The 22,333-nt window shown below is 41.0% G+C and overlaps 1 protein-coding gene across 1 annotated transcript in view; it reads left to right on the top strand.

Annotated features, from left to right (window-relative positions):
- The window catches only part of MINDY4 (MINDY lysine 48 deubiquitinase 4), a 183,861-nt gene that overhangs the window by 20,328 nt on the left and 141,200 nt on the right, over positions 1-22,333 (top strand). Inside the window, exons 4-5 of the mRNA XM_007946374.1 lie at positions 2,961-3,207; positions 7,146-7,567. Of these exons, the coding sequence (XP_007944565.1) occupies positions 2,961-3,207; positions 7,146-7,567 (669 nt within the window). The remainder of the gene's footprint in view (positions 1-2,960; positions 3,208-7,145; positions 7,568-22,333) is intronic.

Genomic DNA, 22,333 nt, shown 5'->3' with positions numbered 1-22,333 from the left:
GGTAAGCAATTTTCAGCAGAGTTTCCAGACTAAGATAGAATTTTGAAGAAAGTTCTGGTAACCTACTTCTGGAAATTAGCCAATGAAAACCTTATGGATCATAACAAAATATTGTCTGATGTAGTGCTGGAAGATAAGCCCCTAGGTTAGAAGGCATTATGGAATGGCTGCAACAGTGGAGTCAAAAAATCATGCAGCTGGTGTAGAGCTGGGCAATGTTTTGTTCTCTTATACACATGGTCTTCATGCGTTGGAGCTGACTTGATGGCAACCAACAATAACAAGTCCTGTTAGCTCCTCAGCCTCATCTTTCTCTTTTCTTTGCCCCTGCTATAATGGTCTCAGCTCACCTCCTCATCCTCTTTCACCTGGATAACTCCCCCTGGCTCTTCATTGATCTCTGTTGTTGCTGTTAGTTGCCATGGAGTCAATTCTGATGCATGGTGACCCCATGTGCAGAATAGGACTGCAGTCCATAGGGTTTCCAAAGCTGTGACCGATCTTCTGAGGTGTCTCTGGATGGGTACAAACTGCCAACTTCTGACTAATTGAACTCTTAACTATTTGTACCACCCAAGAACTCCACTGGTCTTTAGGTCTCTCGTAATCTTCCCAAATCCACCCTCCTTCTAAGACAGTGTGAACTTTCCACAAAAAAATCTGGCCATGCCACTTTCCCGCTGATAGGACTTTAGATGCTTTCAAAATCAAATCTAGATCCTTGGGCTACCCTTATGATATCCAGCCCACTACTGCTCACCTGTATGTGTTATGCTTTTTTTTTTTTCTCCCAACATTCTTTTTTTTCTTTTAATTGTGATTAAACATATATAACATAAAATTTGCCATTTTAACTATTTTGAAAGTACAATTTAGTGGCATTAATTACATTTACAATGTTTTGTAAGCGTCACCTCTATTTTCAAACTTTTTCATCTGCTGAAACAGAATGTTAATATCCATTAAGCAATAGCTCCCCCTCTACCTCTTTTCCTCATCCCCTGGTGACCTCCAATCTATTTTCCATTTCTGCAGATTTGCCTCTTCTGGATATTTCACATAAGTGGAATCACACAAAACATGTGTCCTTCTGTATCTGGCTCATCTCACATAGCATAATGCTTCCAAGATCCATCTATTCATAGTGTAGTGTGTATCGGTATTTCATTCTTTTTATGGTTGAATAATGTTCCATTGTATGGGCATATCACATTTTGTTTTTCTATTCATCACTTGATGAACACTTGGGTTGTTTCCACCTTTTGGCTATTTTGAATAACCAGCTTGGCAAGGATGTGGAGAAATTGGAGCCGTCTTGCACTGCTAGTGGGAATGTATAATGATGCAGCTGTTGTGGAAAACAGTGGATGGTTCCTGAATAAGTTAAACAGTATTGCCATATGATGATCCAGCAATTCCACTCCTAATATATACCCAAGAAACTTGAAAGCAGGGACTCAGCAGATACATGCATATGAACACACATGTCATCCTTTCACAGGCCTCTGTGTTAGTGCCTAGGACCTTCTCCTGGCTGTCTCCTACCTACTCATTTTTTCTAGACTCATCACTAGATTTCCCCAGGCTGTTTCTGGATGCATATTCTGTCTGACAGACCCCAATAACAGCACACATGATTGTTTATCTCATGTGTCACCCGTGCCCAGTTAGCAGGACAACAGTTTGGCACCAAGTAGGTGTCAATGCCCATTTGTTCTAGAGTCTAGTGATAGAAAAAATCCTGGTCTGTGTCAGAGGAAGGCTGGGTTCTGAGTGATCACAGCTGATTTCTCTTTACCTGAGTTTCTTGCTTTGTTTCTCCATCCTATGCTTTCTTTTTTTCTGTTTCTCTCTTTCTTTTTCCTCCTTCCTTTCTCCCTCCCTCCCTTTCTTTCTTCATCTCTCTCTGTCTGTCTCCCTCATACACACACACACACACACACACACACACACTTTGTTTTCTCTTTCAACCAAGTAATCCAAGAAAAATATCAGTTGGCATGCTAGACTTCAACCTTAACTGAGCAGTCAGGGACCACCAAGTTTGCTGCAGTTCTTCATACCATTTTATTTTCACCACTGGTCTGTCAGTTTGTCACACTGTGGTGGCTTGCATATTGCTGTGACAATGGAAGCTATGCCATTGTTATTTCAAATACCAGCAAGGTTACCATGGTGGGCAGATTCCGGTGGAGCTTCCAGACTAAGACAGATGAAGAAGAAAGGTCTGGTGACCTACTTCTGAAAATTAGCCAATGAAGACTTTACGGATCACAATAGAACATTGTCTGGCTCACTTGCTTTGTATACATCATCAGGAGGGATCAATTGTTGCAGGAGATCAATTGCTAGTATAGGACATCTTGTTTGGTGAAGTAGAGGGCTAGAGGGCCAGTGAAGATGAGGAAGACCCTTGGTGAGATGGATTGGCACAATAGCTGCAGTGATGGACTTGAACATGTGGGCAGTTGTGGGGATGACATAGAACTGGGCAACACTTTATTCTGTTGTACGTGAGGTTGCTATGAGCTAGAGTCAACATGAAGGCATCTATCTACCCTACATACCACCTACTTACCCACCTACCTACCTACCTGCCTTACCTATCTATCATATATGATGTGAAGTAAGGCTGGGCTTCACAAACTTTATGACCATGTTGAAGGGTTACAATTTTCCTTAATCACTTGGGGACTTGAGGACTCTATTAAACATAATCAGGGAGGAAAGATTCCTGATTTCATTTGGTTCTTGATCACCAGTTATGTTTTATTGACTGAACTTGCACAGATAAGAAAACGTTTTCTATTTCTTCTAATGATAAAGCACCGGCTGATTAGAAATCACCATATCTTCTGGTAGGCTTACTATGAATGCCTGTTTAATGTTGAATTTATTACCATGGCTATTGACTCCTTGGAAAAATTATTTTAATGGAAATATCCCCCTTTTTTTTGCAGACATGACAATCTTGATGGAGATGTACTTGGTAATTTTGTATCCTCTAAAAGACTCCCACACAAAAGTAAGCCCATGCAGACTGTCCCAGGTGAAAGCTCCTCCTTGACTCCTGCATGGGAGAAGATGGAAAATCTCAAATTGTCAGAGTCTTCTGTGGACGTGAAGAAGATGGGAGAGAAGACCAGGTCAAAGTCTGGCCTGATTGTCCGAGGCATGATGGCTGGACCCATCGCCAGTTCCTCACAGGTGGGGCTGTTATTTGTACTGTTGTTATGAGAGTTGAGAGTGAGAACTGGTGAGGGGGCTGAAGATACCACCTTGAGTTTGTTTTGGAGTGCCACACAAGATAGTCTAAGAAGGGGGATCTGTGTGGGGTGGTGAGACGAATGCTTTTTTCTTTTTTTTCTTGCTCTGCCAGACCTTTGGGACCTTGGGAAGATCTTATCTCCTTCCCTGTCCTCAGTTTACTCATCTAGTGAACCCAGTTGGATGGACTGAAGGCTCTCTAAGGTTCCTTCAATCTCTGACATGCTAAAGTTTTATATTCCTTTGCCAGATAAGAACATATCTACTCAGCCTTGTCTTTGTAATTCAGGAATGGTGGAGACCTATCCAAGTCTGGAGAAAATATTTTTTATTTTTTAAAACATGGAAGTTAAAAGAGAAAATAAACTATAATCCTTACAGTTTCTTTCTTTCTTTCTTTCTTTTTTTTTTTTGCTCTTCTTCTCTTTCAGGGAAAGCATTATAATAATCTGGTATCATTGTTTTATAATCTCCCTGAAGGAGGGACTTTACTATGTACCCATTTGGCAGGGAAAATGAAACAAATGAAAAAGGAATTTGCAAAGCAACTGACGAACAGAAAAACAAAGCAAAATTACAAATCAAACTCAAACAGTAGTATCAGTTAAATAAGAGGAGTGGAGCAAACAAAAAAGTAGGTCATCTGTATCTCCAGCTGGTTACCCACACTCTCACTTTATGTTTAGATTGGACTCTGAGAGTAGATGCCTGCACTTTTCTAGTTCATTTGGAATTAGGACAGAATGAAATGGGCCCTCTTCCTGTCTCTGTCTTGATCTTGTGAGATCTTTGGTCCAGGTTTTGATTTCTCTGAGTTGTCTCATTTGACAGACCATCTGTAAAATGTTCTCTGTAGCTCTGGGATTTCATGGCTCTTAGATGGCCATGCAGTCTTGGTGTCCAGATCAAGGAAGGCAAGAGTCTGCTCCTCTATGGGTGGTTCAGGCCACACCTCAATGTTATGTCCCATTCTAAGTGTCTCATACTTGAAGAAGAATATTCATGAAATGGACCATGTCCAGAGGAAAGAGATGAGGAAGGTAAAGAATTTGAAAAGTCCTCAAACTAACAGTGGCAGATATAACTTTTCCGAAAGCCCAATTTTAACCTGAAAGCTGGAATTTTATTACTAACAATATATCATTTGTTTGTCTTGAAGTAAGAGGTTCAATTTATTTTCAAGAAAATATCTGCCAAATACCCAACTGTGAACAACCATAGTCATGTGTCAGTCCTTCTTTGGAATAAAAGTCAAGTTCCATGAGAGACCACAGCTCACAACTCTTAATTGCACAAGGGCTTTTCCTTGAGACAACATTTATACTTCTGTACCCAGCAAAGTGCTTTATATGATCTTCCTATTTTGTCCCACAGAATATTAAAAAGATGTGTGCTGTAGGGTTGGGTTAAGGTTTTAAAAATTAATACATTTTACTGCTCCGACAAAAATGTTCTTAAATGAAATTAGCATTTTATTTTATGTTTCACTGCTAATGTGTGGCCGTGAAGAATACATTAAATACTAGTCAAGTGTTAGCGTTCCTGACTTGATTTGTGCTAAGGGTCAGCAATGTTCCCCACTACTGGTTTTGCATCATCTTTGCAAATGTCAACACAGTGAAAAAGACAAGCAATGTCATATTATAAAAATAGATTTGAGCCCCCTAAAAGGGTTTGGGGACACCTAGGGGACAGTGGACCATATTTTGAGAGAACCTCTGGACCAGATGAGTCTGATTCTACTATGAGATTATAATCATCAGATGTGTATAATTAGGAACTTTTCATGAGAGGGATGAATTACACTTTCTTTACTGCCAAAAGTGTCCTTGCAAACTTCTAGTAATTGAATTGGGAGGTGTGGTTTTCCACACACCTGAATGATGTTGAAGGATGGACTGTGTAGAATTCTCCCAGATTTTCTAGAGGGTGTATTTTGAGCCTTTAAGTACCTTGGCCATATTTATTGGCTACTCAAAGAGAAAAGAACTGAAGTTTACTAGCTATTTCCTCATTTTTTAATAAGTAGATCAGTTCTGTGCTTACTGAAGGGTAAGCTAAGTGCCTGGGCTCTCTGCAGAAGCCCTGGTTTCCCTTGGCCAGAAGTTTGAGTCTCCTTGGGCATAGTGACTAATGTCTTCCTCCCTCTGTGGCAAGGGATGCCCTGGGTGGCTTTTCCAGGAGGTTTTTGTGCCTAGTAATTTCCACTAGGCCAGAAAACTACAGAATTAGCCTTTCTTATTCCAGCCTAGGTTGTACCATTTGGCCCTGGAATATTTCTGGAAGTGCTGAGAGGTTTGGAATTTTAAACCTTGGAAGAGCCCACCAAGTCTATTTTTGTTTTCTCTCCACTGATTGGTAACACAATTTTCGCATTTCACCAGTTAATATGTTGACAGTAAGTGAAGAAATGTTAGCTGTTGCCTTGGAATTCCTTCATTTTAAAAACTAAGTAAATCTTACGTGCTTGCCAGACCTAGAGCTGGGAGCTCTGCAGACACTGGAGATGAGTGAGGAGTGGCCACTGCCATTCCCAGTCTACAGCAGGAGGGGTTAAGGCCATATGGAGATGGGGCACATAGCAGAGCAGTAGCTACCCTTGGTTGAATTCTGGGATGTGCCTGGTTCTGGCCTTACATGTAGTCTCTCATTGAGTCCCCCCACAATCCTGTGGAAGATAGGTACTGTCTTAGTTTGCTAGTGCTTGTAACAAAAATACTACAGGTGGGTGACTTTAAAGAACAGAAACCCATTTTCTTACAGTTCTGGAGCTGAGAAATCCAAATGCAGAGCACTGGCTCTAGGAGGAGGTCTTTCCATGTCTACTCTAGCGTCTAGGAGCTTCTGGCAATCCTTGGTGTTCCTGGGCTTATAAATGCATCTGCTTCCTTCTTCACACGGCATCCATCTTCCCTCTGCGTATGTCCCTTCCTTATCTGTTTTCACTTACCAAGCCTCCTTAAGATATCACACAGAAAAGATTAGGTTTAGGACCCACCATACTCCTCATTAACATAAACAGAAGTAAAACTATTTCCAAACAGGGTTACATTCACAAGTACAAGGGTTAGGGCTTCAAACGTTTTAGAAGGACACAATTCAATCCATAACAGGTACTTCAGGTTCATAATTCCTCACCCCAAACCTTTCAACCAGATGTGTTTGGAATTTAGAATATCCAAGGTTGGGCAATCTACTTCCATAGTGATACTGCCTCGGAAACCCAAGGAGGGGTCGCTATGAGTCGGGTCCAACTTGATGGCTCATAACAACAAACAACATCTATTTATTTATTTATAGAAAAGAAAGACAGTGTGTAAACCATATACAATGTAAAGCCTGCAAATAGGGCTTGGAGTAACATCCATAAGCAAATGAATTCACATTTCTCAAATTAGATATATGAATATTCACATTTTAGAAAGGCTGCAAATAGCCTCACAACAGTTAGCAAAAAGAATTTGCCACAGAATTACAAATGAGATGTTCATGTTCAGAGGTTTTTGGATCTAGAAATTACAGATAGTGGCTTGTGGACTGGTTTTATTACAGGCAAGAGAAGTAGGGGAAGAGAGAGGTTAAATAACTTGCCACAGGAGACACAGCTGGTAGTTGGACCTAGACCTACAGATTTATCTGCTACCTGAGCCTGCTGTCTGCAAGAGGTGTGAGAGAAAGGCAGAAGGAATGCTCTTGGGGTAAAGCATTGCAGAGGTGGTTACATTTGAGTATCTCCCCAAAGACTAGGTAGGATTATAACACGGAGTTGGGGATGGAAAAGGCATTCCTGAGGTAGGGAACATCATATGCAAATGTTTGTAGTTTTCTATCTCCCCCTCCAAGGGGATCCTCACAGCTTTTTGTCTTTGCCCTTTCAGGATTCTCTCCGCAAACGTTCCCTGAGGCGGTCCCCGTCCTTGAGCGGCATGACCCAGCCCCTAGAGGAAGAGAGTCAGAAGGTACCCGAGCTTTCCACCCACTCTCCTGCCTGTCCAGGCCCCCAGGAAACCTCGAGCACCAGCTCCATATCCAGGAGCCCCCTGGGTCAGCTCAGCGAACTGATCATAGACAAGCAGAAAACCACTGCTAGCAGCCCTCCCCACCTGCCAAGCAAAGGGCTGCCTCAGCGGGAGAGGGGCAAGGCGAGAGACATTTTTGAGGGCAGCCCAGCACGAGAAGGCAGCACAGAGGTGGACAGGACACCCTTGAAGCTCTACTTGCCTGGTGGGAATTCCAGGACAACTCAGGAGAGGCTGGAAAGAGCATTCAAACGGCAGGGCAACCAGCCCCTGCCCCTCAGGTGAGCATGCTGTGCCAAGGTGATGGCTTTTCAAGAAGAATTGTCACCTCTCACACCTGTACTGTCCCTAATGGTTTCCAACAAGCTGTCACAGACTCCTTACCTTCTCATAGCAAGTTTGTGAAGTAGGCCAGCTAGGGTTGGTTATGTATGACCACCCTGCCAGGGAGGAAATTGAGCTCAGAGCTCACACACCTAGGAAGCTGCAGGAGAAGTTTCCTTGGCTCTCCCCACTCTTTCCCAAAGCTGAAGAAGGCTTTAGCAGGTGATCCCCAAACAGACCTGCAGCAATATGATTGAGCTGACATAGTATGAGAGGGTTAGTTGCCTGTGAGCTGCCAGAGGGTGATGGGTTCTTGGATCAGAAAAGGTGATGAATCAGCTCCCATAAGGCTTCTTTTAACAAAAAAAGAAAAACCAAGCTCACTGCCTTGGAGTTGATTCCGACTCATAGTGACCCCCATTAGATGAGGTGGTAATCATAAAAAAAAATTATAAAAAAGGAGTGGTGGTGAAGGGGGCAGTGGAGAGGAATAAAGCAGCACCCAAGCCTTTTGGGTATTGTTTTATTCCCCTCCCCCTTTGTTTTCCAACTCTAATTTATTTCCTTTTTTGTCCTTTCACAATAGCTTTGATTTTGAATATTAAACCAACCTTATATTGCTGGAGTAAAACCTACCGGGCTCTGATATATTATCTTGTTATATATTGTTGGACTTGTTCATTTATATTTTATATAGGTTTTGGTATGTAAGTTCATGAAGGAGATTGATTAGCAAATTTCCTTCCTTGCAACAACCTTGTCAGATTGTGATATCTATGTTATGCTAAAAGTAGTCCCTCTTTTTCTATTCTCTTAAAGAATTTGTGTAAGATTGGTGTTATTTCTTCATTAAATATTTGGACAAATTTACTGGAGAGGACTTCTGAGCCTTGAGTTGGAGGGTTTCAGATTATGGATTAAATTAATTTTTTTTTCTTTTTTAATTAAAATGTTCTATTTCTTCTTGTGTCAGTTTTTGCAAGTGGTACTTTTGCAAGGGATTTGACCATTTTATCTACCTTTTCAAATTTATATGTATAAATTGTATAATAATAAGATCTTCTTATAATCATTTTAACGTCTGTAAATCCGCGATGATGTTTCTGTTTCATTCCTGGTACTGCTAACTTGTGTTCTCTCTCTCTCTTGTTCAGTCATATAAGGGGTTTTTCAACTGTATAATATTTCAAGGAACCAACTTTTGGTTTTGTATGTTTGTTTTCTATTTCATTTATTTTTACTCTTATTTTTATTATTTCCTTCATTTTACTTCCTTTGGGTTTAATTTGCTATTATTTTCAAGTATATTGACATGAATCTTAAATAATTGATTTTCAGCCTTCTTTGTTTGTAATATATTTTAAGGCTACAAATTTATCTCTGAGCAATACTTTATCTGCATCCTACAAGTTAATGTGTCATGTATTCATATCATTCAATTAAACTGCTTTCTAAGTTCCATTGTGATTTCTTCTTTGAACTATGAGTTATTTAGACATATATTGGCTAATTTCGAAACATTTGGGCAGTTTTCTTTTTGTTTTTGATTTTTAGCTTAATTCCATCATAATCATATATACTCTGTATAGTTCAGTCTTCTGATACTTGTTGAGACTTGCTTTATAGTCCAGAATATGATTAAAATTTATCTCTTATAAGCATCATATATTTAGAATTTAATCCAGTCAGTCAATTTTTTATTTTAGTTGGAATAATTGTTCCATTTCTATTTTCTTTTTGCTTGAAGAACTCTGTAGTATTTCTTTAGCAGGGGTGTTACGATAAATTTTTTCAGTTTTTGTTTGCCTAAAAATGTCTATTTTGCCTTCATTTTTGATGGGTACAAATGAATATTAATCATTCTGATGGATATAGAATTCTAGATTGGTGCTTTATTTATTTATTTATTACCAGCACTTTAAACATTGCCTTTGCCTTTCATTTCTGTTGACAAGTTCACTAACAGTTTTATTGTTGCTCCTTTAAAGGTAATGTGCCTTTTTATCCTTCTGACTGATCTACCCTACCCTGATGTCTTCTAAGGTGTTTCTCTTTCTTTGTCTTTCAGTAGTTTTCTATGATATGTCTAGGTGTATTTTTATTTATTTATTTATTTATCCTTCTCAGGGTGTGTAGAGCTTCCTGCAGCTGTCAGTTGATAACTTTAATCAGTTTTGGAAATTCTTAACGTTAATCTTTTCAAACATTGCTTTTGGCTTGTTCTTTCTGTCTCTCCTGGGACTCTAGTTATACCTGTATCAGTAATTTTCACCATGTTTTTTAGATTTTTAAATCGTCTTTCCTATCTTTTTCTCTTTTGGCACTTCAATTTGGAGAATTTTCTATTGACGACGTTCTAGTTCACATTTCTTCTCTACTGCCATGTTTGATATGCTACCCAGCCACCTAAGAAATCATTACTTCGATTATTTGAAGTTTTAGAATTTCTATTTTTTTAAAAAATAGTTATCAGTCTTTTGCATATTTCTCCATTTTTTCTTTATTTTCTTGAACATATTATTCATAGTCATGTTAAAGCCTTTATCTAATAACTCCAATAGCTGGATCACCCATAGGTCTGTTTTCCATTTAGTTCTTGACTATTTTCTTCTATTTCTTTGTATTTGTGGGAAGTTTGATTGATTTTCAGACATTGTATATGAATAACTGTATAGGCTGTTGTGTTGTTAGGTGCTGTCAAGTTGGCTCCAACTCATAGCAATCCTATGTACAACAGAACAAAACACCGCCCGGTCCTGTGCCAACCTCACAATTCTTGATACACCTGAGCCCACTATGTAGTTAGTGTTATCTTCCTCCAAAGAAGATTTAATTTAATTTAATTTCCTTACATTGTTGTTGTTGTTATGTGCCGTTAAGTTGGACCTGACTCATAGCGACCCCTTCTTGGGTTTCCGAAGCAATATCACTACGGAAGTAGGTTGCCCCATCTTCCTTCCGAGGAGTGGCTGGTGGGTTTGAACTGCCAGCCTTCTGGTTAGCAGTCAAGTGCCTTAGTCAATATGCTACCAGAGCTCCCAATTTCCTTATGTTGTTATTGTTGTTATGTGCCATCGAGTTGGCCCCGACTCATAGTGACCCCTCCTTGGGTTTCCGAGGCAGTATCACTACGGAAGTAGGATTGCCCAACCTTCCTTCCGAGGAGTGGCTGGTGGGTTTGAACCGCCAGCCGTCTGGTTAGCAGGCAAGTGTCTTAGCCACTATGCTACCAGAGCTCCTAATTTCCTTATAGTAGATAGTAATTTCTTGTTGGTTGTAAATTTCGTACAATACCTTCTTTCATCATATTACTTGTCTAATAACTTTGTCCATTATGCCATTTGTTGAACAGAAACCCTTAATTTTGGGATAATCAATCTTTTTTTTTTTTTTTTTTGCATATAATTTGTACTTTCTATTTTTAGATTTCAATGAGATTCTCATATATATATTTATTTTAAAATTAAGTTTATAGTTTTAGCTTTTACATTGAGGCATTTAATCTTTTATGTTTGTTGGGATGAAAAGACCTACTTTTTTTAAAAAAAATACATTTTATTGAAATATAATTTATGTACAGTGAAATACACAAAACTAAAGTGACATGGGTCAATGCTTTTTTTTTTGCAGTGTTCCCTCTCAACCCTGGTAACCAACAAAGAAAATTTCCTTCCATATATAGACTTGTCCTTAACTTTTTACAATACTTAACTAATACTATATTTGTCCTTCTGTGATTGACTTATTTTCAGCATAATGTGCTCCAAGTTCATCCATGTTATGTGATGTTTTGCAGATTCTACATTATTTGAAAAGACGTACTTTTATTTTTCTTCAATTACAGGCAGTTTCCCAAACACCACTGACTCTGCCATCTGTTCTTCCTCCATTAATTTGTGAAGTCACCTTAGTTCTTTACTAAGTACCCATTTAGACATGTCTCTGAGCTCTTTATTCTGTTTCATTGTGTGTGTGTGACCAAAACCACACTACCATACTTTTCTTAATTGCTGTGGCTTTGTAGTTGTGTCTCAATTTTGGTAGGGTTGACACAGCTATGCATGATCCTTTATTTTTCTACAGGTCTTTTTTTCTGTTCACCCAGCATGCCTAACTTGTTCCTATGTGAAAAAGAACTGGCTTGTCTCTTTGCTATGAATGCTCTGCTCTCAACTCATCACATGGCTATCTCTTTCTTGGTAATTGTGTATTCTGTCTTAGAGTGGTTTTCTTTGACTATCCACACTCCCACCTCCACCCTGTTTTGTTGTTTTCACAGCACCTATCATTACCTGAAATTATTTATTTACTTTTCTCTTATTTTTATCCCCTACAATAGAATGTAAGTTTTATGGGAGCAGGGACCTTTATAAACCCTGCACTTAGCATAGTGCCTGACACACAGTCGGAACTTCATGAATATTTGTCTGCTATTTCCTCTACTAGCAACAATAACAACAAGCCAAGAAAGTTTTGATATTGCCCTATTATGTGCAAGACACTGTTCTAAGTGTTTTAGGTAAATTTACTCTCTTAATTCTCATAAAAGTTCTATGAGGGATCTACTATTATAATCCCCATTTTACAGATGAGAAAACAAATTCAGAGAATTTCCTTTTCTTGCTTAACTTCATAGACTAGTAAGCAGCAAAGCAGGGATCTGAACTAGGAAGCTAGCTCCAGAGCCTCATGAATAAATGGTGTCACCTTTCCTTCTGAGTAGAAATCTTTTCCACTGTCTTTCATTGGTTACCAACTTCATCTTGAAGTGAATTCTTCCTATGAATTTTTGCACAATTCTCATTCTTAAAAAATTCTTCTTTACACTGAGTTAAAATCTACTTGCCTTGTTTATCTCTCCAACACTAGAATATATTTGCATGAGAACAGAGACAAACACCTTGAACCTAATGAGTGGGAGAATTCCCACACTACAGGATCTGGCTGAGATGATGGGTTGTATAAAGAGGAGTGGCTGGAGTATCAGGAGGCCTGGATTCTAGTCCTGGCTTTGTTCTCACTCGCCGGCTGACCCTGAGTCGGTCACCTTCTTTCTGGATTTCACTGTCTCTGACAGTAAAATGTGGGCACTGGTCAGTGAGTTCTAAGCCTCCTTCTAGCTCATGAATCCTGCTGGTCTATTATTTTTACTTCCAGAGTTATTGCGGGCCCTCTGCTTTAATCATCAGATATTAACTGAGTACCTACTGTTTACAGGGCATGACACATGGGCTCTGGAGCCTGACCATCTGAACAGGCAAATCAATTCTGCTATTTATAACCACAGTTGTCTTGGGCCAGTTGGTAAACCCTTGAAACATGGTAAGAACTTTCTCTTAAGGGAAGAAAATAGTAGGTAAAGGTACTTCTGTAGTCCCCCTTTCCCCTACCAGGTGAAATATACCCAGGAGTGTTTAATGGAGTTTAACTTTTAATAGACTTTTTAATAGAGTTGACCTATCAGCAAATCTTGATTTGTCAATCAAAAAACCTTTCTGGGGCCTCTTTCACCTATTACTTATTCCCTTTTTGCTGGGCACCATGGTAAACACTTGTGTTTTTATCTCATTTGTTTTTTTAATCCATCGAGGCAGATGTTATTGTTGGAGTATTTTTTTGGGTGGGTCTCATTAAAAATAGTATTCGTCTCCTTCTCTGGAGTTTCAAACAAATTGGTGGAGGGTGTGACCTACGGAGATTGCCAGGGGACACGAACATTTGTGAAATCAGGCCCTTCTACACTATGCTACCAGAGCTCCTAATAACAACAACAACAACAACTCTGACTTAGATTTGACATCAGGAACCAAAGGAACTATTTTCTGGTTCTGTTTTTGCTTCTTTCCTGTGTTCTTTGATCTCAGAAGATGCTGGAAAATATGTCATCTGTACTCTCATTGTGGGGATTGTGGCTGTTTGGCTTGAACTGTTGAGCCACCCTTGCTGGGTTCCTCTCATGATCACTCAGGTCAGGTCTGGCCTGATGTGAGAGGCTGGGGTGAGATGGTGGGCTTCCTGTGATCCTGACCTAACTGCCTCTTTCCATGGTCAGTGTTGAGAACAGGGGCCTTCCTTTACACAACTATGTGTCTTTCCCTCACCCACACACCTGGCACAGAGCAGATCCTCCAGAAACTTTAGTTGTAGAGCTAAGAACATGGGCGAAGTGATTCTGCTGCTTTTATAAGTCACCAGAGCTTGTGTTCTAGGCCTGATGTTTCACCAAGTGGCACTTTGTGAGAATTGATCATTTGATGGGAGGTGACCTCATTTATGTTGCACACTATCTGTTTCCAAAAATTTTTGTCATCCCAAATAGAGACTCTGTCCCTCCTAAGTAATAATTATCCATTCCCCCCCTTTCCCCAGCCCCTGGTAACCACTAATAGAACTTTTGTCTCTAGGCTTTTGCCTATTCTTGATACTTCAAATAAGTGTGGTCATTTAGTATTTGTCCTTTTGTGTCTGGCTTATTTCACTCAGCATAGTGTTCTCAAGGTCCTTCCATGTCATAACGTGTATCAGAACATCTTTTCTATTTATGACTGAATAATAATCCGTTGTATGTATGTGCCACATTATGTTCATCCATTCATTTGTTGATGACACTTGGATTGTTTCCACCCCTTGTCTATTGCAAATAATGCTGCAGTGAACATTGGTCTACATGTGTCTGTTTGAGTGGTTATTCTTGCTGCATTTTTCATCTTTTTTTTTTTCTTTTGACCTCCATACAGTTGTTAAAGTGTTCATCTTCCTTTTACACTCTCAATCTCTCTTCTTACCACTCCCAGAAGAATTTGTGTTGTTTTCACTGTATCCAGGTATTTTCTTTTGTCTGTCTGACCATCAGTCTGTGTCTTTCACTTTATGTCCATCATGTATGGGATGGGAAACAGGTAAACCCCTGGGCCCATGGTTCCTGGGAGCAGGATTAGGCGGATAGAGGTGCCTGACTATGATGCCTGCTGTGGGGGTGCCAGTGAGCTCAGGGCCATTCATAACTTTATGAACATTAATTTATTTTTCCTGGGGGGAAGTGGATGCTTTCCCAGAATCAGAGGCATGTCTAAGATATGGCAGGCATAGCACCAGCCCTGGGCACCACTTGAAGGGGGAGGCACCACTGAGCAGTTTCTGTTAACCAATGCAGTTTCCATCACCAGCTATGAGAGATCATTCAGCAAGTTAAAACTAATATTTTCATACGTGAGAGCATCTATGGAGCAAGACAAACTCTGTGACCTTGCTCTGCAAAGGCATAGAAATAGAAGAAAATGAAAAAAAAAGAAATAGACTTTGAGCACCTCATAGACCACTTTTCATCAGTGAAAGCCAGGAAGGTGCAGTTGTAATTTTCATGTAGTGCCATAATGTGTTGAGTGAAAGATTAAGGAACTGGACGTGTATTTTTGAGCTGATATTACTGTAAAGTTATCTAAAAGATGGGTGTCAGATGTTTGGACAGGAACTCCATTTCGGTGCTTGCCATAGGCACTATTTTGCTTACATATACCACTGCTTACAACTTTAAAGTATGATAGGGTCCATGGAATTGAAGTTTAATTTAGACTAATGAGTTGGATTTTTTTAAAGAGATTTTAAATTGGGTATTTTAAAAAAAGAAGAATGGAATAGATGCTTCATTAGGACCATGTAAAATTCTTACTCTCATATTCATAGATTGTCAGGACCAGAAAGATTAGAATCCAAGCCTTTCATCTGGCAGATGAGAAAACAGCCCCTGAGAACAGAGGAAATGACTCACTTGAGCTCTTGCAGGTGTAGCAGTGTCCTTTTATAAACTCTGTTTTCATTTTCCAGCAATGCTTAAAGCTTTTGCTTTAAATATCTATCATTCTTTTTTGTACTCATTGAAAGCATCCATCAAGTTGTTTCTAACCAGCATACAGTGTGTCCTGTTCGTCATGTAATAATGCTTTTGGGTTTGGGGACATTTGATGTCAGACCCTAAGTTTCTAGAGCTACATTCTCAAGAAAGAGCATTTTAACAAAACCCAAAGTCATAAAAAAGACCAATGTTACTGGTCTGGTAGAGAGTGGTGGAACCCCTGAGATTATGGCCCTTAGATACCCTTCAAGCCTGGAACTGAACTCACTCCCATGGCTCAACTTTCAGGCAATTGATAGGTGAACAATAGCAGAAAGGTATGTACTCGTTACAACAGTCAACCATATGAGATCAGAAGGGCAGCATTTTTCCCAGCCATGATGCTCAGAAGGCAGGGAGGGATAGGAAAGAAGGAAGAATGGAAATGGGAAACAGGGAGCAAGAGGAAGAGTGGTGTTGCATCGTGGGGATTGCAATCAGTGTCACAAAACAGAATGTGTGTGAATCGTTGACTGGAAAACCAATTAGTGCTGCAAACTTTCAACCAAATCACAATTAAAAATAACAAGAAAGAACATTTCAATTCATAGATCTATTCATTCATTCAGTTAATTAATTCAACAACTATTTCATGAATGTCGGTATGTGTTAGAGCCTGCTCAAACTGCTCAGAGCTGATTATTAGCATTTTTTCCCCACTCCACATTCAGTGGCGTCACATTATTGTTGTTGTTAGTTACTACTGAGCCCTTTCCAACTCAGGCACCCTATATGACAGAATAGAGCGCTTCAGTTTTTCTTATCCTATCCTCACTACCATTGAGTCAATTCTGACCCTTTTATTGACAGAGTAAATTTCCCCATAGTGTTTCTAAGGCTGTAAATCTTTACAGAAATAGACTGCCTCATCTTTTTCCTGCAGAGTGGCTGGTGGGTTTGAATTGCCTACTTTTTGATTAGCAGGTGAACGGCTTAACCACACCACCACCAGAGTTCCTTCCTCATAGTGTTTAGTAGCTTCAAATTGGTCATAGTAGCAATATTTACACCATGGAAATTGGCCACTGCTACAAATCAGGGTTTTCCTCTCACAGGGAGCCAGCTGTTAACATTCATCAGCATACCACCTGTGAGAGCTTACTATATTCCAGACACAGTTCTAGCCGTGGAGATTCAACGTGAACAAAGCAGACCAAGTCCCTGCCTTCTTGGAGCTTACACTTTTCGTGGGGACAGGAAACCTACAGTAAACAACAAAACAAGTGAATATATAACATGCCTGAGACTGATAAGTGCCAAAAGGAAAAATAAGTCTGAGAGGGGAATAGGGAGCCCTGGGAATGAGTTTGCTATTTTGTAAAAGAATAACCAGGGAAAACCTTTCTGAGAAGTTAACATCTGAGAGGAAGACAGGGAACAAGCCTTTAGACCCCTGAGAGCAAATGCAGAAATAGAATAGGTATGTACACCCTGAGGTGGGAGACACTGGCTTGTGTGAGGTGGGAGTGGAGGAGAAGGAGAGGGGGAGAATGAGTCAGAGCAGAAGCAGGGCCTGGTCTCAGAGGGCCTTGGAGGCTGCTGAAAGGATTGGCTTTGATTCTGGAGATGGGAGCCTTTGAAGGTTGAGCAAAGGTGTGACATGATCTGACTTAAGTTTTAAAAGGATCCTCTGTCTGCTGTGTTGAGAATAGCCTCAAGGAGAGTGAGGTCGGACACAAGACCAGTAAGAGATGACGGGTAGTCTAGAAGATTACTGATAGTGACTTAGTTCAGGGCAGTGGTGATGAAGGTGGCAAGATATGGGCTGGATTACACACACACACACACACACATTTGCCCATGGACTGGATGTGCTGTGTGAGAGAGAGAGAGGAAGCAAGGATGTTTCCAAAAAGTTTTTGTTTCACTTGAAAAAGTAAACTGCCGTTCTTGAGGTGAGGAAGACTGTGGGAGCAGTAGGATTAGGCGATGGTCATCAAGTCACAGTCTATGTCTCTCATCAGCCAGGACACTATCTATCAGGCCAGTAGTGTTGCTTTGTTGACTGGCCTCCCTATGATCTAGGATTATGTGCTTGGAGCCAACAGATGTGAGAAGTAAACTGTCCTGTGGCTTTCATTTCAAACTCATTGCTGGTGTTACACAGGACAATTCTCTTCTGGCCCTGGGGTATAACTGAAGCTGTTAAGGGCTTATTTCTTATACCTGGGCTATTACTAGAGCCCAAGTTAATAGGTTTGCTCAAAGCTAATCTCTTATTATCTCTTATAATCACAATAAAAATGATTCCCTGTCTTGCCTTTAAGTTGAGCACTTATTTTTCCTGTATTTTGCAGGTAGAATTCCTGCCTTGGTCAGGTCTCCAGCCCTCTCTAGGCTTCTACAGTCCTGACTGCAAGAGAAGGGGCTGGATGCAATCCTCCGTAGGGGTCCTCCATCCCTGATACCCCTCCCACTACATTCTACATGTGGACTTGGCCATGCCCAACATTCACAGCTAGGGACAGTCCACTCCATCAAGGGGATCAGGTTGGCACCATAGCTTCCACTGCAGTTTACATGGCTCCTTCTACATGCATCCAACCACCAGGTGTTATATTAAAAATAAGTTACAAAGTCTGTTCATAGCACCTGTGGGCCTCTGCCAGAGCACTGTGTTCACCTGTCATTGGCCTCATGGCTAAGCAACGTCCCTGTAGTATTCATCAGGCAGGAGGTGTTCTTGCGCTCTTTTTGGTGCCTAGGCCTGGATAGGGGCTGGGGAGGAAGTATGAGATGGCTACCTGCCTTCTGAAACCAGTGCCCACCATGAGGCTCTGTGTAATTGGATGCTAAACTGTGGTCCTCCCAGAGGAGTAGCAGACCAGGAAGCAGTTGGAGAACACTGTAAAGGGGGCAGAAGGACCGTGGACTCGGAGAGGCAGTATTGCAAAATCACTTCATTGTGACCCAGTAACATTGAGTGAGGAATGGTTATGGGGTCATCTCACAGATACAGAGGCAGATGAAGATGCCCTGTTCTGTGAGCTTGTGTCGTTAGGGCTGCCAGCTTTTCAGGTCTTGCATGCAAATGGACACTAGGTGGCAGCAGATCTTCATCAATCCTGGGCTTCATTGACAGGCTGCCCTTGTCATCTATTCAATCAGTAGATGTTCATCAGGCCCCTGCCCACATCCCATGTACACCCTTGGGATGTGGGAGGGAAAGATGAGTGGATCCCAGCTTCTCCAGGGTACTCAGTTCCTCCCAGGACCCTCAGATAAGGAGGGGACGTGCATGCACATATGCCTATCTTCGTCTGTCCTGAGAGAAAATGAATAGTTTCATCTTGGCTTGGTGGAAGCTTAGTGGAAGTTGTGGTGTTTGTGGTTTATTGATTGTTCCTCGTATCTGAGCATCCTGAGTCTGACAGCAACTGTACTATATGAGACTGTTATATCTAGAGAATTTCCATTTTAAGTTGTCTGTCAACATTATTTGGACTTTGTGTCAGACTATAGAGATTCAGTGGTAAAGTAGTGGGTCAGCGAAAAGGAAGACACTCAAGAGGATGGATTGACACAGTGGCTGTATCGATGGTCTCAAGCACTACAAGGATTGTGAGGATGGAGCAGGACTGGGCAGTGTTTCATTCTGTTGTACACAGTGTCACTATGAGTTGGAGTCGACTTGATGGCACCTAACAACATAGCAGTTTGAAACTGGCTATCTCTCGAGACGTACACAACTCCCAGATTCTTCCCTTTGCCCCCATCTCCCCGATGGGAACAGGTGGTTTGCCTAGCACCACTACACTAACCTCTGCCTGCTGTAGTCCAGCCTCACCTTCATAACTGACTTTGGGGAGCTCTTTTCTTTTGGGGGATGACTGCCCTCCATACACTGGCATTGATGTCCTAGACTCACCTGGTTGTTCTGACATGTGTACCCCTAGTCCGTGGGTGTGAACCCCAGTTCTCTTTCTTTCTGACTGTTGTCCCCCCTCCCCAGCAGATACAGGAGATTAAGTGTGAGAAATCGGTCCAGTACATATTACAGGTCACTCAGAACTACAGGAATGGGGTCAGTGACCCCCATACCCCTGTGAGATAATTATAGCTCTCAGGTACTTTTAACTCAAAACAAAACAAAAACCCAAAGTCACTGCCATCTAATCAATTCTGACTCATAATGACCCCTACATTGGGTGTCTGAGGCAGTAAATCTTTACAGAAGTAGATTGCCCTGTTTTTCTTCCATAGAGCAGCTGGTGGGTTTGAGCTGCGAACCTTCTATTTAGTAGTCAGATGCTTTAGGCACTATGATGCCCGAGCCCCCTTACACCTCCAAGTCTTTGATCTAATGCATCTCCCAAGGGAAAGAGATTTCCCAGACCCACAGATTTACTTTGAGACCAAGAGACTCTGGCTAAGGGATGAGGATATACACACATGTCCTTGGAATGGCAAGTGATCATCCCTTTCCATCTGTGAACATCATGGTGGCATCTCTGAGAGCCTCCCCTGACCCCGCCTGGGCATGTGCCAGTGCTGCCCTAGGTCCTGAGTTCTGGTATGCTGGCCAAGAAGATGTTCTGGGGAGGGAAGCATCTGCTGTTAGATGGAGGGAAGTTGTTAAGACTCACTGATGATTTCTGGGAGACGTTGGGAGTTTCTCTTTCCCTGAGGCTTTTATTTTTTTCATTTCTCAGATGATCTTCCAGCATCCCTGGCCATAAGAACCCCCAAAAAAGACCTATATAGAGGTCAACACCAGGGCCTGGACTTAAATAAGGCAAGCAAGGCATCTGGGATGCAAAGAAGAACTCCTCTTAAGGAGGAACTCAATCTCAGAATCATTCCAATACAGGGTAGGGACCTACATGAACCTGAGAGTGAGAACCTCCTTAAAATCTGTACCCTAGATGCCCTGCTTGTCTTACCTCAATCCTTCCCTGGTCAACAGAGTCTGGCTGTTTCTTTTCTGTTCCTTCAGGATATTGTTGTTGTTGTTAGGTGCCTTTGAGTCAGCTCTGTAGTAAGCCTATGTACAACAGAATGAAACACTGCTCGGTCCTGCACCAGCCTCACAATCCTTGCTACACCTGAGCCCATTGTTGCAGCCACTGTGTCAGTCCGTCTTGTTGAGGGTCTTCTCCTTGTTCGCTGACCCTCCACTTTACCAACCATGATATCCTTCTCCAGGGAATGGTCCCCTCTGACAACATGACCAAAATAGGTGAGATAAACTTTTGTAATTCCCACTTCCAGGGAGCATTCTGGCTGTACTTCTTCCAGGACAGATTTGCTGATTCTTCTGGCAGTCCATGGTACTTTCGATATTCTTCACCAACAGTGCAACTCAAAAGCATCAACTCTTCTTCAGTCTCCTTATTCATTGTCCAGATTTCACATGTATATGAGTCAATTGAAAACACCATGGCTTGGGTTAGACACACCTTAGTCTTCAAAGAGACATCTTGCTCTTCAGCACTTTGAAGAGGTCTCTTGCAGCAGATTTGCCCTATGCAATATGTTGTCTGATTTCTTGACTGCTGCTTCCATTGGTGTTGATGGTGGAAACAAGTAATATGAAATCTTTGACAACTTCAATCTTTTCTCCGTTTATCATGATGCTGCTAATTGGTCCATTTGTGAGGATTTTCATTTTCTTTATGTTTAGATCCGTACTGCAGACTATAGTCTTTAATCTTCATCAGTAAGGGCTTCAAGTCATTTTCACTTTCAGCAAGCAAGGTTGTGTCATCTGCACATCTCAGATGGTTAACCTGTCTTCCACCAATCCTGGTGCTGTGTTCTTCTTCATATAGTCCAGCTTCTCTTATTATTTGCTCAGCATACAAATTGAAAAGTATCATGAAAGGGTATAACCCTGACACACTCCCTTCCTGGTTTTAAATCATGCAGTATCCCCTTCTTCTTTTCAAACAACACCCTCCTGGTCTATGTACAAGTTCCTTATGAGCACAACTAAGTATTCTGGAATCCCCATTCTTTTCATTGTTATCCGTAATTTGTTATGACCCACACAGTGAAATGCTTTTGCACAGTGAGTAAAACACAAGTAAACATCTTTCTGGTATTTTCTGTTTTCAGCCAAGATCCATCTGACATCAGCAATGATATTCTCTGTTCCTTGTCCTCTTCTGAATCCAGCTTGCATTTCTGGAAGTTCCCTTGTCAATATACCGCTGCAACTGTTTTTTCAGTAAGATTTTACTTGTGTGTGATATTAATGATATTGTTTGATAATTTCCACATTCTGTTGGGTCACCCTCAAATAGTAGAAGAATTTGACAATTCATCTTTACTTCCAGGAACTTTTTTAAGGACTGGAATTGAGTCTTACTTATATATCCTTTCCCAGATATATCCCTGGACCTGGCAAAAAATATTGATCAAATGAGAGAATGCATGTGGCAAGGAGAATGGAAGGGAAAATTGTGCCTATCTGTGTGGGACAGTGTGTGAAACATAAATTGATAATCTTTAATAGAATCGGAACAATTCAGACTTTATCCTCAAGTTTGCTTGTTGGCATTCTTCACTCACTCATTATTTTTTTATTCAGAAATTTATTTAACCAACTGATCATCCAGCCAAGCAACTAATCAACCAACCAACCAACCTACCCACCCAAACTATATTCCATATGTACAAGTCATCTTGAATGTTGCATTGTTCAGGAAGTCTTTCCCTTTTTCTTCCTTGCTCCTCCATCTGAATTCTGATTGTACCACCCATGGCACACTGGTGTGAACTGTTGCTGTCTAATTTCTCCTGCTTGACTGTCAGCTGCCTGAGTATAGGAGTGAGTAGTCTGCAGCCCTGCCTCCCTTAGATGTGCTCAACACTATTTTTTTTTTTTTTT

Source organism: Orycteropus afer, unplaced genomic scaffold (genome assembly GCF_000298275.1).
Source record: "Orycteropus afer afer isolate SDZICR_OR568_19922 unplaced genomic scaffold, OryAfe1.0 scaffold00008, whole genome shotgun sequence".
NCBI classification, from domain to species: domain Eukaryota; kingdom Metazoa; phylum Chordata; class Mammalia; order Tubulidentata; family Orycteropodidae; genus Orycteropus; species Orycteropus afer.
Note: the sequence above shows the minus strand (reverse complement) of the source record. Positions and strands in the feature narration are given on the sequence as shown.